This window comes from Puma concolor, chromosome B4 (assembly GCF_028749965.1).
Source record: "Puma concolor isolate L17-30 chromosome B4, mPumCon1.1.hap2, whole genome shotgun sequence".
In the NCBI taxonomy this organism is placed as follows: Eukaryota; Metazoa; Chordata; class Mammalia; order Carnivora; family Felidae; genus Puma; species Puma concolor.
Genome location: NC_141673.1, coordinates 124,557,844 through 124,576,752, shown reverse-complemented (window position 1 = coordinate 124,576,752; position 18,909 = coordinate 124,557,844). Strand labels below are relative to the sequence as shown.

The window sequence follows — 18,909 nt, the reverse complement described above, 5'->3', positions numbered from 1 at the left end:
CACAGAGCCCGATGTAGGGCTCAGTCTCACAACAGTGAGATCATGATCTGAGCCGAGATCAAGAGTCAGATGCTTAACCAACTGACCCACACAGGTGCCCCAAGGGAAGCTTCATTTAACAAGAGAATATTTAAGGTGGATCTTCAAGGAATTGTGAGATTGCCCAAAGTCTGAGATGAAAAGGGGTTTTCCTCCATGCAAAGGTAACTATACTTCTTGCAAATAAAGAGATTGTTGAAAAATTCTACATGGTCTGAGCCTAGGGCATGATGGGGGCGGAGTGCAAATAGAGGGGAGGGTGATTGGAACAAAAGCATGGAGTGTTTATAGTTTTGTGGGTGGTAATGAGCCATTAGCGGTTTTAAGCCAAAGAGAGAAGTGAATAACTTTGAAAGGTACTTCTGGTAGCAGATAGAGAAGATTGGAGAAGAAAGAGTTTGAAGACAGTAAGACCAGAGCATGGAGCAGTGGTTCTCATCCAAGGGGGCTCAAATAATCATGTGGGAGGCTTAAAAAGACTCTGATGTCTAGGGGCTACTCAAATGCTTTAATATCTCTCAACATATTTTGCAACATTGTGAATGCTTTCACTTCTCACTTTCACTTCTGTAGCTGTCTTATTCTGTAACACTGTCAGTCAAAGCCTCAAATCCACTATGTTGTGGGTTCATTAGTGGACATAACCATGGATATAACGATTTATATAGAATTTCCTCCTTACTTCCACAATAAATGAGATGCAAAGCCATATAAAGGGGTCTACCTCAGCCAGATAATTTTATCTATTTTCAGATGAATCTAGTCATCAAATCTGTTTGCAGTGAACAGTCTTCATGTTTCTGCAGAGGATTCACAGGGGTTCACTTGTAAAGTGTAGATCAAAATGCTTATCAAAAGGCACAGACAGACCTCAATTACATAAGATGCATGTCAATTTATGTAGTTACTTCTTGGTCGTTTGACATGTATTGTGTATATGATCTGTATGCAAGACATACAACATACGGTTAAGGATGTTTTCAAAGTATAACTATTGGTTAAATGTAAGCTATTTTAATAAAATCATTCAGGTGAGACCTAAATATGAACATATCCAGCTCAGCACAGTTTTCTTACCTTTTGTTTTTATTTTATTTTAAATTATTTCACAGTATGTGATGGCACAAAAGGGATTTACATGGTTTGCAAAGAATGATAGGAGGATACACATGGGTTTCTTGTTTTTACTCTCGGATTAACTAGACATTATTGGCTTTCATAGTAACGTTAATTTGGAATGTAATGAAGTTGCTTCTTCAGTGATAGTTTATCTGCTATTTTAATTGAATAAAATATCTCAAGAATGTGTTGATTAATTTATGTATTGTCTATATATATATATACATATACACACACATACACACACACAGAAATATGTCTGTAAGCTTTCTCTCATATCCAAAAGAGAGTCTTTAGATATATTTGATATTTCCATGAGCCATGTGATTAACAATTATAGCAAGATATGTTGGAGAAAATTATCTTTGAAAGTTTTCCATCAGTGGCTTAATTAACATACAGTGGGCAGAAAGCAAACAATCTGCTGAGCCAGACTACTCAAAGATCCCTCCTGATGCTTTTGTTTTCACTACAGCTGGGAAGGGGAAAATTATATTACATATATCCCTGTATCTTGCTTCTGAATGATTCGTTTTGGTGATGATTTAAAGAATAATTTAAAATATTTTTATGAGTTTGAAAGCAAATGAAGTGCCCAGGAATAATTTACAATGTAGATGACCATGCTGTGGTTTTGCCAATTTTTCTCGGTCTTTTTTTCTATTAAATATTCATTCTTGACTTGTTTTATCTTGTCTAAAAAATAATTCTGAAATGAGATCAAAATCTAAGCCAATTTCATACTCCAGTCTTGATGAACCATGTAGGACTGAATTAGGAGCATATAGGAATGTTTCCTCTTAGTATTCATAACATCACCAGGGAAAAAGAATTAGGTCTAAAATAACAACCGAAAGAAAATTCACAGTAGCCAAGCCCTAAAGCTCACAAATTTTCTTATTAAAAAAAACCCCTCAGTGCCTTCCTTAGATCCTGTTTAGTCTTTGTAAATACAAGAGCTAGCAAGTAATTGAGTGATAGGTTTGCAAAGTTGAAGGTAGCAAATTCTAGGAGGAGCGAGCATGTCCATAATGGAGGCAAACCACTCCGCAGCTGTAATAGCTGTTAACATGACCATGAAGCAAGAGAATAAAAATGATAAAACATCGCTAACAATTGGGGGGGGGGAGGGAAACCCCACCACAACCCCACAGCTGTCTAAGGACTTACTTTGTGAGTACTAGAGTCAGCATATATGTTTGTCTTATACAGGAGGCCTCCCTGTCTGTTAAATTTACCTTCCCCAGTAACCCTTCTAAAGCATTACTTATGAAACTATGAAAACACTATGAAAAGAATTTGACATATTAATCAAACATGCCAAACTTCAACTTATGTAGTGTTAAAAGATAAACTGAGGCATAGTAAAAATTTCAAGAGTTTACCCGAGCAAGGATCAATTCTAGTCTGGCAGCCCTGAGCCAGAAATGGGAGCACTCTGAGGACAGGAGAGGGGAGAGACTTTTATGGGGAAAAAGGCAGACACAAAGCAAGAAAACTATTTGATTGGCTTAAGCATTTACCTGATTCAGAAAAGCCTAGTTGGCTGTGTGAGACTGGTTGTCCTTAGGTTTCAATTTCTTTTCCTGGAGGCCTTTACAGGCTTAGGTATGGGCTTGCTTGGGAAGGCTGTTAAGTCACAGAACTAATGATCTTTTTCTTTTAGTCAATTTTTTTTTTTTAATTTTTTTTTCAACATTTATTTATTTTTGGGACAGAGAGAGACAGAGCATGAACGGGGGAGGGGCAGAGAGAGAGGGAGACACAGAATCGGAAACAGGCTCCAGGCTCTGAGCCATCAGCCCAGAGCCCGACGCGGGGCTCGAACTCACGGACCGCAAGATCGTGACCTGGCTGAAGTCGGTCGCTTAACCGACTGCGCCACCCAGGCGCCCCTCTTTTAGTCAATTTAACAGTGGGGAATATGGGTTTTATCACCCCTAAGCTTTAAAGTTCCTTTCCATTTTTTCTCTAGGGTAAGAAGGTAGGGAAAAATGAGAGAGGGGCTCAAGGAAGTTGAGAAAGAGACTTTCTATGCAGACAGCCCCCCAGTGTTCATTATTTTGTCTCACTGCCCTGTGCCAGGATCACGGGGGCTAGCGTGATGTTCCTGGCCTCCAGGCATCACGGGAAGTACCATTTTTTGTCTTGTGTTATAAATCTCTGGAAAGGTAGTGATAACATAAATATCAAGCGATTAATATCAAACAGTAGCACCCAAGAGTTGTTTTGAAATTCTGTTTTGAAGATTTTAATAAAGATTAATTCTTTGAAGTTTTAGGTAGACTTCCCGATTTACATTTTAGAGGACGGAAAAACCTCTGCTTGGAGCTCTTCCCTTTGTGTGATTGTTTTAAAAGCCATTTTTATATCCAGGAGCATGTAATCCATTAACTGCATTGTATTTACTACATTTCTTATCTGGATTGACATTCTAACAAGAATCTTGTATAGATTTTCAGTTGCTCTGATATGATTATTTGTATTCAGATAGCCACCACCTTTAGTGCAAGACAAATACACATCTCTAAAATTAACCTAAGTGTTGGGCCAGCAGGTCTTACTGGTTGTTATAAAACTGTATTGCTTAGTTTTGTTGTATGCTGACTCATATATTTTTGGTAATGAGACAGAATATATAAATAAAGCAAATAAAATTGCTTTATGTAGCTTTGCCTAGAACCATAGGTCTTAGAGCCTGACACATCGTCAGGAAAAGCTGTCTGCCTTTGCAGGTAAGGTAGTTTCATTCCCATTTAAAATATAGGGTAACCAAAGCACGGAATTTTGTAAATTATGCTGGACCCCATATCCAGCAAACCTAACAAAGAATTCCACCCCAGGTCTTTTGAATCCTTGTGCAGTATTTCTTCCATTACTTAATTCTGCCTGGTCCAATCATTTTTGTTCCAAAGAGACTGTTAACAGCTCATTTATCCATCAGTCAGTCAGTCATCAACATTTTTATTGAGCACAGTTCAATGGCCAGTGGGACAGCAATGTTAAAAAAGAAACATTTTATATGGTGATGATGACAATACTCATTAGCCATAGTGATTGAACGTTTACTGTGAGTTGGCAGGCGGGGGTGGGGGGGGACCCATGATCAGCCCTTTGTGTACCTGAGATTTTTCAGCCTTACAACAATTCTGTGAATTGTGCATGGTGCTCCATTTTTCTAGCTCTTGAGTTCCCATATGTGGAGCTCTTGGCCACTTCTGTCTTCACCGTTCTTTTAAGCTCATATTGCATGGGCCCATGAAAAAGTCTAAATTACCAACACTATGGTGGTAATATGGTGGTATTTCTCTCTGGGCTGTATCTGCCAAAGCATCAAGCAGTGGGAGATCTTTTAAGTTCACGGTGAAACCAAAGAATATCCTTTCTGTCTAGAAGAATTATTAGCACCTTTCTGAGTTGAAAGGGAAATGTGTTAGACCATTTGTGTGTGATTAGCAGTGGTAGCCTTAACTTAGTTATTAGAGTTCTAAGTAGCTGATACAGTAGTGTAATAAGTCACATTAAATACATTTTGGTTTCTTGGAATGTTCTCATATTGAGGGCAACATCACAGCTATAATTAAATCACTGCTCCCTTAGCCCTTTTTGAACCTGTATCCTGCCAGTTATAAAGGCTGTCAATTCATATCTTTGGGTAATAGTTGTGTAGAAGAAGCCTGTTCTTCTTGGTCAGAAACCGAATTTCCCATACTTGCGATATACCTTCCCCTGCTGACCCACTGAAATGAAAGACTAGGAGTAATGATTAAATCTTATTTTCCCTCCTGTAGTAGCAGGATGAGCTGGGTCAGCAAGGCCAGTCCCTGCAGATGGCTTTAAAATACCTTTGTGATTTGGTCTCTTTGCCTTCCCATCCATTTCTCTAAGTGCCTATCACTGTCATCCTTCACCACCCTGACAAGAGTCCAAGGTGAGATCAGCACAAATGAACAAGAGCCTTTGTGATGCCTCCTGTGGGTGTTGCTTATTAAGTGAGGTGGGCAATGAACCAAATCTGACTTGTGAGCAACAAAGCAGGTTAGCACATTTACACAAAGATCATTCCATATATTATTTAACCCATTCAAATACATTGTTGTCTCCTTGCTGCCCAGCAAAACTTGTGTGAAGGGAATATAAACTCACAAGTTAATAACGTCTGATTTTTATTTTCAAGTGTGCTAAGAATCACTAGGTTTCATTCCTTTGTTTGGATTGTAGCTTATTTTCTCAGGACAACTAGAGAATGTTTATGAAGCGTGTGTGTGCAGAGGGTGGGGAGGGAAGGGAATAAAATGCATTGCTTTAGGGCTGCACATCTGTTTTAGGGACTCTGCTGGATCTGCACATTAACCATTGTCATGACTTATGGCGTGTTTTAAAATTGCATTCTACACAGAGATGTTCATACCAACTCAAAATATTATAATTAAACAGATAGTTAGTTTCCTATTTTCATGACTAGCAGACTTATTCTTCTCCTCTGTTAGTGAGCATGTATATGACTCATAGCAAGTGGCAACTCATCATTGTATTTCTTGTTCAAACAGATTGGCAATATCAAGTTGCTCAGGTCTTCCCACCAACAGAACAGGAAGTCGATGTGGACACGCATGCATTCAGCCACCGGTGGAAAAGGAGCTTGGATTCCCTCAAGGCAGTAGACTCGAACCGAGCAAGCATGGGCCAAGACTCCCCAGAGCCCAGAGGCTTCACAGACCTGCTACTGGATGATGGGCAGGACAACACCACCCAGATTGAGGTAGGTAACCAATCTGGGCAACTGAAATGGATTGATGCATGTATTTCCTGTAAGGCACCCAACTCCCACGTATGTATAGACTGGCCCTTCAGCTCAGTCCAGAGCTTCGGGACTTTTTGTAAGGATCAGTTTAACTCATCCATAAATAATTAGTTGATATTTACTAATTCAGTAATAAATAATTGTAACGATATTAAATAAGTAAATACATCGTAGCTAAGCCATTTATTTAGTCACAGATGTATTCATTTACTCTAGAAACAGACAAATATTAGCTTGATGTGGTGATGACCGTGAGGAAACACAAAGGAACACGATACAGCCCCTGCCTGCAAGGAAGTCACTGTGTAACCAAATCATCTCTAGGCTATGTGATACGTACGAGAAAAATACAGGCTATAGCATGGCATGGAGGAGGGAGAGATCACCTGCTTAGGATTGGGGGATGCACCACTGTCAAAGAGGCTTAGCCTGGGAGAGGGCATTTAGGCAGGGGCTTGGCAAGTTGAGAGGAGCTCACCAGGTTGATACCCTGCCTGGAGTAAGAAAGGAGATTCCCGGCAGAGTAAATTGCCTTTTCAATGGCTAAGTCTTAGAACAGTAGGGCATGCTTGAAGAGTCTCATAGAGTGGCCAGCTGTCCCATTCTACCCCGACTAAGGGTTTCCTGGAGCGTAGCACTTTCAGTGCTGAAAACAAGACAGTTCTGGGCGAACTGGAATGGTCGGTCACTCGGTGACTGTAAGCAATTCTTTGTTATGGTTGGAGTTATGGAGTGGAATGAGGGTGGTTGGAGTTGGGTTGGATGAGTATGGAAGTTTGCTGAGGGTACATTTTAGGCAGTCTGTAGGGTTGCCCAGAGGCCGCAAGTGTAGTATTACATCGTTTAAGTTTCTATTGTCCTTAGCATTGCAAATCACAAAATAGGCTCCTGTTAGTCCTCCAGATCTAACAAAAACAAAGAGGTCAATCTTATGAAAATAAGCAAAAACCACCCAAACAAGAATGGAGGCTATTTATTCAGTCTGCCCTAGCAAGAGTCAGCTTCCATCACTTCCCTTTGGTAGAGACTCAAAAGCAGGCAGGGGAGTGGGAAAGTTTCTCCTTTAAAAAGAAGAGGAGGCTTCAGGTATGCTCTGATTGGAAGTTGTTGGCATGGAGAAGCTGGAGGTGGGTTAATTAGAAGCAGAGCATCTCGGGCGATCGATTTGGGGACCGTATTTGGGTTTTACTGAGTTAGACCTAGAGGCAAAAGATAGGAAAGCTGTCAGTTATTCACCAAGCCCTGATCATTCTGGGCTGAGTGCTGCTGAGGTTGTTTCCCTGGACTGGTTTCTGTAGAGGTTGGGGGTAAGAGTTCTGTTGTCATCCATGGTCTGGCCATCGTCTGTTTGTGTATGCTCTCTCAAACTGTAGTTGTAGTTCTATTTTCTCCTAGGTGACCAGTTCCTACTTTTTAGGAACCAAACAGCATTCTTTTTATGGCCCTGAAACACTCATTATTTAGGAAAAGAACTCCACTTCCTGAAACAGACACTACATAGGTCTCCAAATAGTTATCAAGGCATCATTTTGTTCCTGCATAGCGAAAGGAATCTTCAGAAGATCTGAAGCACAGGCCGTTGGGATTCTGTGTATGTGAGAAGGCCAGCAATTTTCAAAACCCCTCTCCATCTCCTTGGCTAGCATGTGACTCTGGTGGTCCCTGACTGCCCCATCCAGGCCCCTCAATAGGCAACAGAGGATGTGCCAGGAGCAGAAGTCATATAATATCTGTAAGAGGCTATTCTGACTCCTGCAGAGTGCCTGCTATTTTGGCAACAGTGTTGTTATAGCAACTCGCAGAGGGCAACATATTTCTTCCCTGAGCACTCTTTAGCTGGGGTGCGACCTGAAGAAAGGAGAGTTGCTCAGAAGCAGAGGTGTTTACTCTCTGTCCAGAACTGGTAGCCTACTGAGATTCAAAGAGGAGAACACGCATTCCTAGAACTCTGTGATCTCTAGGCAGGATGCTGAATCTTCTTCATCATTTGTAAAAGCGAAAATCCCTTTGCTCAGGGATGTATTAACACTCCTCAGAATATAGTCCCGATTGTTACTATACCCATGATTTTGTTATTCAGCCAGTTTTTCTCTTTTCTGCCTTAATAGGGAGATCACATAATGTCAATGGTTTTGAGTCAGTGAAAAAAAAAAAAAAAAAAAGGAGGCAGGATAGTGCAGGTGCAGAGAGGTATATGCTGGATAATCACTCGGTGCTAAGGTCTGCCAGGCACAAACAGTATGGATATCATCTTGCCTTGTCCTGACATCAGCCTAGTGTGATTTGTGTCTCCAGGTTCACTGGGTAATCTCAGTGACTTTTACATGTGGGCAATTTCAGATTTAGGTTTGGTATTTTTCCTAAGCTCTTCCATTAATGAATAAAGGTATTTAAACCCAGGCCTGCCCAACTCCCCAGATTTATCGTTTCTGCTTGACTTCGCTTCCTCTAATACGAGGAAAAGTAAATGGTACTTTGATTATGTCATGATTTTGGACAATGGCAGTACCCGAATATTGATGTGAAAGTAATTTGGGGGTTTCAGTCTGGCTGGAAGGGGACTTCTCTTGAAGCTAGATTTCATAACAAGATGACCGCTTTTATTTTTTAAGGGTTTATTTATTCTGATGCGGTTCTGGGGATGATGGAGATTATTGGGGACTCAAGTCCCATAAGTCACTCCTTGGCACACTACCTCTAGTTCTGGAAACAAAAGCCTACATCTGAAACTTCTCTGCAAAATTTATTTATTCTGGCCCTTGAAATGGCATTTTTGAACATTGTTGTGTCTCTTTTAGGGAAAATATTTTTGCCTGATTGAGTTAAACAGAAATAAGGAAGAAAGGAACCAAATGGTTGTGGAGTGGCTACTCTGTGCCGGGCATTATGACAAGGTCTTTCTTAGGAATAAACATTTTGATTTATGTCGCTTAATACAAGCAATGAGCATGAAAGACTACGTGTGCTTTTCCCTTTAGATGCTTCCAAAGTTGATGTCAAGAATCTGAATGGTTTTGTCCCAGAGCCCTGGCTGTAGCAGCGGCTGTTAAAATGATCTGTATCCCTGTGAGACTTAAACCACCCAGAATGGCATTCGAGCACATGTCCCCCACTTCTGCCGTCGTCTAGACTTGATATCCCACTTTCACCAAAGACAAAAACAAAAGACAATAGCATACTTACTATTCTGGCACAGATTCATTCTGAAATAAACAAAGGCTGTTATTTTTTAAACTTGGTAACAGTCTATTTTCTAGCTCTGCACAAGAGCAGATAGTGGAGGGACTGTAAAACTTAGTATCTCAATTACAGAATTCTTCCAGTAGAAATTTCTTGTTGTTGTCATCATTTTCTTTCTTTTTTTTTTTTAATATTCCCCCCATGAAGATATAAAGATGTTTTGAAACCGATTATATTTCCTGATGAGTGAGTAGGAACTCAACAGTTGGCAAATGCCTCTGTTGGTCTGACTGTTGATTTATGAAAGACCTTTCTTCTTGTACTTTCTCTGTTCATGTGGACATATGACCACGTGACCAGGTAAGCACAATGCCTTCTTACGATTGGTAGGTATTAAAAGCAGTCGCTCGTGTGCTACTTTTTGTAATTACTTTGGGAATATAAGGCTTCCAAGCCTTTCAGGTAAGGTTGAATTCCGTTCATGATTCAACTTTGTTCGAGCAGCATTCAGTGAATCCCATGAGCCCAGGGACAGGTGCACGGACAAGCAGCACATAAGTCTTCACCTGGTTGCTGGCTGTTTTTCCTCTTGGCTGGCACAGAGCTCTTGAAGCATCAGTGGCATTATGGAATGGGGAGGCCCTGAGCAGTGAGAATTATTGATCTTCCTGAAGATCAGATTCGTCAGCTGACTCCTTGTAATGGTGCTGGTAATCTATAGTTCTTCACCTTTAAAGAAATCCAACACAGATTCTTTTCTAATACCCTGTACCTGAACCACACATGGAGTTTTTATCACTAATTTACATGCAGTATTTTGACCTTCATATTCCCTCTCTTGGGACAATGAAAATGTTTCCGGAAAGGGTTGTCAAGTGTGATTTTTTTTTCCTTGCCTTGATTCACAAGCACTGGGATGACTTAAAGAAGGGGATATTTACAAATAGGAATTATGGATCCTATAACTCCACAGTCCAAACCGACTCAGAAATTGTGAGCCAGTCTGCTGCCTCTCGGGTGTTGCGCGTGTGGCTGGACCACAGGCCACCCTTTGAGCTGCAGACAGTTAGACCACAAAGCGGATTTAGCTGTTAGTTTTGAAGATGTAAATGTTCTGCAAAGCCTTAGATTAAATTGTGCCGCCTACCAGCAGCATGTCTTGTGGATTTCTCCTTTTGGTACCAAGTTCAAAATTGCAGGCATATCCGGCAGTTGTATCATCCCTGTTCACATTAAAGCTCCTCTCTGAGGAAGGTACAGTTGAGAATGGTCAGCAAATGTGTGCGATGAATATGGCTAAAACTCAGAGGCCAACTGTTTTTCTCCAAAATGCATATGTGGAAAATCTTTCTGATCTTCATCGATAGCACATGTCAAATTGTGTCTGCACCTTCCGTTTACCGATTTTAGAACAGGTTTCTCTAAAAAGTTAGCAATTGCTAACTGCTGCACACAAGGCTATTATATGTGTTCTAATATTTTATTGCAGTCCATAACTAAGCAATCTACTTGAAAGGAAAGAAGTTGCTGGCAAGTACTTAATCTTGCTTGGGGTTGCTTTGATGATTGTTTTACATAGAAACAGGCAAATTCTGTAATGCCCCATGTGGGCAGAATCTTCCTGGTATCTGTGCAACACAGAGAATACATCAGAATATTCTTGGATGATGAAAATCTTACTGCTTGTGTGTCTCAAGTCTAAGTAAGCTGTCTCCATTTCAGAGGCCTGGCAATCACAATAATGAATATAAATATAGGGTAATATATCATCCCATTGGGATGGGATGGTGGGAAGACACATCATCCCATTTCACAGAAATAGAATAATGAAAATTTGCAGAATACTGCCGTGCTCATTCATTCCTCGGGCCGCTTTCCACTCAGTGAACTCAGAGAAGATAATAAATACTTACACATGTGAAGAATGTGATAGTGCAGAATTGTGACATTTTCCAAAAGAAAGAAAAGTGCCACCTGAGATTGAATAGCTATGCTACTATATTTATTATGGATGTGAAAAGCTGTTGTAGATTTTTTTTTTTAATGAGGCATTTCCATTTTAGGAGGTCTGAACATCCAGAAGCTTCAGTATGTGGTTGTAGAATCAGAAAGCTGTGTGAAGGAAGTACTAAGATTAATCCTGGAGAAGCACACTTATTTGACTCACGAGTGAATTGAAATTTCCCAAATGCCCTGTCGGTGTCAGATTTGGTTCCTCAGGAAATGAGAAAGAAAGCATTGTGAGAGTGTGTGATTGAAAAGGAGAAGTACTGAGTAAGTTAATCAGCACCCAGAGGGAGACCCTTATTCCGTAGAGAGTCGGGATTAATGTAGAGACAAGGTGACATCCGAACCATGTGAGGAAGAGAGAGTTAGACAGTAGCCAAGCATCAAGATATTTCTAGACAGAGTTTTGCACGGATAGGCAGGGGCAAAGATCTAAACTCCCTTTTAGACTGTGTGTCTTAATCTGTGCAGGCCGCTAGAGCAAAACTACCACAGACTGGGCAGCTTAAACAATGAACATTCATTTCTCACAGTTCTGCAGTCTGGAAAGTCCAAAATCAAGTTGCTGGCAGGTCTGATGAGAGCCCACTTCCTCGTTCATAGAGAGCTCTCTTTCTGCACGGTCCTCACATGGCTGATGGGGTTAGAAAGCTCTGTGGGGTCTCTTTTATAAGGGCCCTAATCTCCATTCATGAGAACTCCACCTTAAGGATCTAATCATGCCCCAAAGGCCCCCCCTCCTCATGCCATCACATTGGGGATTGGCTATCAACATATGAATTTGGGGGGCGGGGAGGACACAAATGTTCAGTCCATAACACTATGCCAAGGAACTGCATCCAAAAGCCCAAATCTGAGGGGTGGAAAGATGAATTACATCTAGATGAGAACTGTTGTGAGGTAAGATGAGATAGCCATTAGAGGAGAGTTATGGGTGAAGGTAAGAATTTCAGAAATACTTAGATTTCTAATCATTAACCACTGTGACCAAAGCCTTGCCCCACCTTCTGGTACTCCCTTGACTCTGAGAGTCAGTTGTGGATCCCTGTCATTCCCTTCCCTGAGGGTGACCTGTTACACCCTTGCCACCAACCCCCTCCTTTGGGCTGGAATTGGCCTCAGGTCTTCAACTCTGTGTTGCCAAAGGTTGTATGCTAACTGACAACAAAATCTATTTTAATTCCTCCTGTTTTGGTAATAGGCACAAACACCTAGCTATAAACTTCTGATTTAATCCCATTCGGTTTCTTCTGGAATATTGACAAGGATTTTTAGTCTTCCAAGAAGAACATGCACTGGAAATAGTAGATCAGGCAGAATTCACCTGCAATTACCGCTCATCCTCTTAAAAGATGATGAGGATTAAAATATAGCATCATAGATCTCGCTCAATTATAGATTATTCTTAGCTTGACATGCCAGCTCTTTATCGAAACAAGAATGAAAAAAGAGCCATAGCTGTCCTTCAAAGAGCTCCATAAGGAATAACTGAATTATCTCTATGATGCTTCACTGTTAGCTAATTGAGTTTATTTGCAGTCATGGCATGGAAATAGTCTTTGGAGTGATACACACAGATTGTAAAATTATTAAGTGTGGTAGTCATATAATTTATTTTCAGAACAAGAATTATGTTTTAAAGTGAATAATATTCTTGTGATCTTCATTTACAAAGAAAAATACCATACTTACCCTCCCCCCCGCCAAACCCCTTAGGTTAACTAAAAAAATATTGTAGTTTTTCCTACCTCATTTTCTATTCATGAGGACCCTGCCATATCTTCTGCCTTTCTTTGTATTATCTAGGGCAGTAAGGGGAGACTCCTAACAGAGGGAACACCAGGTAACTGTTTAGCAGTTGAAATTTTATTATATCATCTTGCAATCATATTTTTCCTCTTTATCCAGAAGAACTTCCCATGGGACGTTTAAAATACACTTTTGTGAAAATTATTATTTCAACATCAAAAATCATAGTATTGCTTAATGTCATAGGTCTAGATCTTTATCCAGATTGATTTTTAAAAATCATGCTGAAAAAACAGATGAATTGTTTTGGTAGTCCGGAATGTGTCCAGTCTTTACATGTTGAGCAAAGGGCTCAAGGTGAAGGAGCCAGTGACCACTAAGTATGGGCTGGAAGTCAGGATCAGCAAAGCCAATAGATGCATGAGTCCCCTGTTCTCTGGGCAGCCCATGGAGAAGTATCCCACCGTGGGACAGTGCTCCAGGCAGGGCTGGGTCCCATTTGCTTTTCCTCTTTATTGGACAAGCATGAGAGGGCATTGCACAGAGGAAATAAATACTCAAAGCTCAAGCACAAGCAGTCCTGGCTTACCTGCCAGCTATTTAGGAAGAGCCAGGACCCAGGCTGGGGTTGCCAGGTGCAGTGGAGGATTGAGTTCAGGTTGAGCCCATCTCCTTGCAGGGCATATAGCCTATCTCCTCAGCTATGTAGCTTCTGGGCAACAAAGAGACAACTTCTGGGGTCATTCACTGGACAGTCCCATTTTATATTAATGGATTATGTCTTAAGGACTAGTTTTTTTTTCTGTGATTTTTTTTTCAGAATCAGAAACAATAATAAAGTGATTGTATCTCAAAGATTAAATAGGTCCAAGTTGGCACAGGCATATCAACAACATGATTTTTTATGACTACACCTGGGGAAGTACTGGGGCCAATGCTTCTTCCCAGGAAGACATGTAGCTTAATGAATCTGCCAGCCTCTATGATGGAAACTTAATTTTTAGAAATACTAATACCAGTTATATACACTAAATCACACCAAGTCTTTGCCATTTATTTTACCTAACAAATTAATATGCACTTTACAATGTAGCACCAATGCATTGGAAAAATAAAGACTGTAGATCTTGGGTAAACAATGACGTTCTGTAACTTTATGTGATACCCATAAGTTTCGGTGGACCTTTGTCAAAGATATCTCATGGGTGGCTTAGTTGGTTGAGTGTCGGACTCTTGATTTCAGCTCAGGTCATGATCCCAGAGTGGAATCAAGCCCTGCATCAAGCTCTGCACTGAGCTTGGAGCTTGCTTAAGATTCTCTCTCTCCCTCAGCCCCTCTCCCCTGCTCACACTTTCTTTCTCTAAAATATAAAAAAAGAACAAATATGGGAGACACTTAAAAATTTTCTGACTATTACAACTTAGGGTATGAAAACTTGCATTTTATTTTTTAGCAATAATGTATAATACACTTTGCTAAGTATTCAAGAGACTTTTACTTCACCTTGCATTTCTGAAGTAGTTTTAAGACAGAGAAGGACCTCTTTTTAACAAAGCATGCCTGTGTATATTCATATTCATTGCTTTTTGCATTTGTCATTAAGAAATTTGCTAATGTGGCACTCTATACTCTATTAAGCAATGCATCAAATATATGAAGGTCCTTTTAAGAAAGGGTGGTTAGCATTCAGAATGAAAAGAGGCTGCTTTAATTTCTTTTTGTGTATCCCTGAAAGAAAACCTTTCTGTTCATGCCCCAGCGATGCATAGATGTCTGGATCTGCCTAGAAACAAGAGAGGAAACAAAGCCCTTGGGAACAGTTGGTTTGAGCTATTTTCTATATGGTATTTCAAGCCTGAGCTCTTAAATTGAAATAATAGTTTGGAATCCATGGCACTAAATTGAATGAATGGATTAAACACTGCTGAAATTATTTCTCTTTTAGAAGTAATTTCTAGCTCTTTTGTAAACGTCCTGTATTTACCCAATCCCCAGCTAAAAAAGCAAAGCTAGGGGAAACACTAACATTCACCTTTTAGACAATCTATCTATCTATCTATCTATCTATCTATCTATTTCCATTATTTTGGATTCTCAGTACTGATCCCATTTGGGACCAACAGGATTTGAAAGAAAAACTTGCAAAGTAAGATTCTGTATGTTTAAGTTAAAAATTCACTTAGTCACAGCATCTTTCATTAAGGGGGTCTTTTAGGTACTTCCAAAACTAAAAGCATCTCATCTGGTGATGGGATTTTCTGCCTAGAAAATGTAATGCTAGTAACGCTTCCTAAATTTTTAGGGTTTCATGAATTCTAGCCTGGAAAATTTTATAGTTTTCAAAGATGAATGCAATGATTTGTGATTATCAGAGTTCTCTTCTCTAATAACATTTTAGTTTCTGATATTCTAGGTTAGACTCTGCACAGTGTTCATATTTGAATGCAAATTTTTATTTGTTCTGTCACTTAAAAATAGCATAGAGTAAAGTATTGTTTAAAATTTCATGTTCTGGGGCCACCTGGCTGGCTCAGTCAGTAGAGCATACAACTCTTGATCTCGGGGTTGTGGGTTTGAGCCCCATGTTAGGGGTAGAGATTACTTAAAAGTAAAATATTTTTTTTATAGTTCACATTTTTATTTTTATTTTATTTTTATTTATTTATTTATTTTTATTTATTTATTTTTCAATATATGAAGTTTATTGTCAAGTTGGTTTCCATACAACACTAAAATATTTTTTTTTAATTTCATGTTCTGAAAATTTTTACAAAGAACATTAACAAATCTTCCCAAAGAACTTAAAAAACAGGGGACACCTGGATGGCTCAGTTGGTTGAGCATTGGACTTCGGCTCAGGTCATGATCTCATGGTTTGTGAGTTTGAGTCAGCACAGAGCCTGCTTTGGATCCTCTGTCCCCCTCTCTCTCTACCCATCCCCCACTCTCTCAAAAATGAATAAACACTTAAAAAAAAAGAACTTAAAAAAACAGTGAATCTGTCCATTATAAAAAGTATTATACAACAATCTCTTATCTTAACAATGAATTAGTAGCAATTATTTTCTCTTTCTTAAATACCATTGGAACAAAGAATGACTTGTGGTCTTTCTCTGTCCATTGAGTAGTAAGATATCTCTTTATTATTTTTACAAGTGAATGGGATTAATCTTTACCAGAATAGAAGAGTGTCCTATTCAAATAGTAAAAATGCAATCCAAAGAATAAGAAAACAACTTTATGAATATGTTTAGAAATGTGCCAGATCAGGGGCGCCTGGGTGGCTCAGTCGGTTAAGCATCCAATTTCAGCTCAGGTCATGATCTCACAGTCCGTGGGTTCAAGCCCTGCATCGGGCTCTGTACTTACAGCTCAGTGCCTGGAGCCTGCTTCAGATTCGGTATCTCCTTCTCTCTCTGCCCCTCCCCTGCTCATGCTCTGTCTCTCTCTGTCTCAAAAATTAATAAAAACATTAAAAAAAAAAAAGAAATGTGCCAGATCAAAATAATAATTCCCATTAGAAATTTTTCTCACAAAATATTTAGACAAAGCTTTGTATATACACTGGTCCTCAAAAACCTTGTGGAAAATAGTGTTTTTGCTTGAAACCTAAGAAAATAATCAATACATTCAAAAGCCCTCCCTTCCCTCCTGCCAACAGCCCATCCAACAGGAGTCGGCTTATGGATGACTTAAGACAACTACAGTTCAGGTATTCGTTGGTCCACAAAGAACTGAACTGGAGGGGTGCCTGGGTGGCTCAGTGGGTTAAGCATCCAACTTCGGCTCAGGTCATGATCTTGCAGTTTGTGGGTTCCAGCCCCACATCGGGCTCAATGCTGACAGCTCAGAGCCGGGAGCGTGCTTTGGATTCTGTGCCTCTCTCTCTCTCTGCCCCTTCCCCACTCATGCTCTGTCTCTCTCTGTCTCTCAAAAGTAAATAAAAACATTAAAAAAGTTAAAAGAACTGAACTGAACTGAAAATCAGTATCACTTTTGCCATGATGGTCAAAATGTTATTTTGCCTCATTGAATAGGTTTGCTTGGTTTGAGCAGATGTAGAACGTATTTGACATGCGTTGTTTAAGCATTTTTTTTGTCGCTGAACAATCATAACTGCCATTTGAAGGATTTTTTTTTTAATTTTGCTTTGTTAAGGTGTATTTCTTACTTTGTTATTAAAAAAAAAGAATGTGATATATTCTTCATACAACCAAAGTCATTTGCATAAAAGGACAAAAGAAAAAAAATTCTGCATTTTTATTTCTTAAGAAAAATGTTTAACCAACTTCAAAGGTAATTATTTTTTTAAGTTAGTGAACACTTGTGAATACAAATTAGGGTAAATGGTAAATGACTGTGGGACTGTCCTTCCTGATTTCCTATTGACTTCTTAAATGTTGGTCATAAAGAATCTAGGAAGAGGAAATGATTTCCTGCTTTGAAACAGTCCCTGAAACAAAGCAACGAGTAAGTTGACAGCATGGAAGCAAAATCTGGGACAAACATTAATTTTCTCACTTTGTTCCTTTTTATTCTAGCAGTGCTTTCTACTTCGTGATCTTCTGTCTGCTCAATAGCCACTACACCAATGTATCATTGTCTTTCTTTGATCTGCAGTTGTGAAATTAAAATTGAAGAATTTGACATTGTAGGTAGTAGTTTTAAAATTCCGTATGTGTAGGCAAGGTTGCTATACAGTGGAGATTTTTTAAAAGCTTATAAGTAGACCTTTTGGTAATTTGTAAATGTATGTTATTTGTGTTATCTATGCATGTTTGTGTGTATGTGCATGTAGACATATGTGTATGCACATCATTCCTAATCATGGTAAGTAAAAGTCACCCTCTGTGGGGGAAAATGAAGGGTGGCTTGAATAGCTCCCTTCTACCTTACACTTATATACTTTAATTGTCTTATTTTCCGGAGCAATACAGCTAGCATGTTTTTTCGTGGTCACAATAAAAATTAAACAGCTACCTGGAGGACTGGCCAACATTCCCTTTTGCTTCAGTGAATACTTTAAATATGCTCTTTATTTTTTAAATGTTTGTTTGTTTGTTTGTTTGTTTAGAGAATGAGCTGGGGAGGGGCAGAGAGAGAGGGAGAGAGAATCCCAAGCAGGTTCCATGCTATCAGTGCAGAGCCTGATGAGGGGCTTGAACTCACAAACCATGCGTTCATGACCTGAACCGGATCAAGAGTTGGGTGCTTATCTGACTGAGCCACTCCTGCATCCCTAAAAACACTCTTTAGATTATGCCTTGGAAGATTAGGGGAAACAGTAGAAGAAATCAAAGCAGAATGAGTTTTTCTAAATAATGGGGATCAGAAATTATGAAAAATGGAAAGGAGATATGATGGTAGGCTTAAGATAATGGGGCAGCTCAAATGGGACTCTCCATTTCTTTCCTCATGGACCCCTCTCAGCACATGCACGTAGACTTTATGAGGCTTGTTCCTTGGTTTGTTTCAATCACTGGGTCCCTCTTCTTCCTTAGTGGCAAAGTTGCCATCTCAACCAAGTATTTCTCTTGACTAGAAACTCACATACTGCTAACAGCTTGTGTAGTCTAAATCCAACCTCCCATGTCTCCATTCCTGCAAGGCCATGGGAGAGGTATAAAGTAAATTTTCTTCTAGAATAAGTGCAAAGGCCTCTCTATTTAAAGCAAGGTTTGGCAAATGGAACTCTGTGGATATTTTTCCAAACCCTAAAGGCATGAAATGACCAGACTATTTCAAAAGACTCAGACTAGAGAAGCCTACCTCAGATGACAACCTCTGTAGCAGTTGAGACAATGCTGAATCTTATTCTGATGTTCATAAAGCATTCATTGATCTGAAGCCGATTTTTTTTGGATGCAGGAAGAGTGGTATTTAAGTGAGGGTTAAACATAAAATCCAGAGAAGATGGAAAGATTGTACTTCCTTTTTGACCCAAGAAAACCAAGACTCACTTGAGGCTTGGACCATAAGCAAGACAGAATGTGACAGGGGCTAGAACTAG

At 39.6% G+C, this 18,909-nt stretch overlaps 1 protein-coding gene across 1 annotated transcript in view; it reads left to right on the top strand.

The window, feature by feature from the left end:
• PLXDC2 (plexin domain containing 2) overlaps positions 1-18,909 on the top strand; it is a 451,622-nt gene that overhangs the window by 162,769 nt on the left and 269,944 nt on the right. Inside the window, exon 2 of the mRNA XM_025930088.2 lies at positions 5,709-5,920. Within this exon, the coding sequence (XP_025785873.2) occupies positions 5,709-5,920 (212 nt within the window). The remainder of the gene's footprint in view (positions 1-5,708; positions 5,921-18,909) is intronic.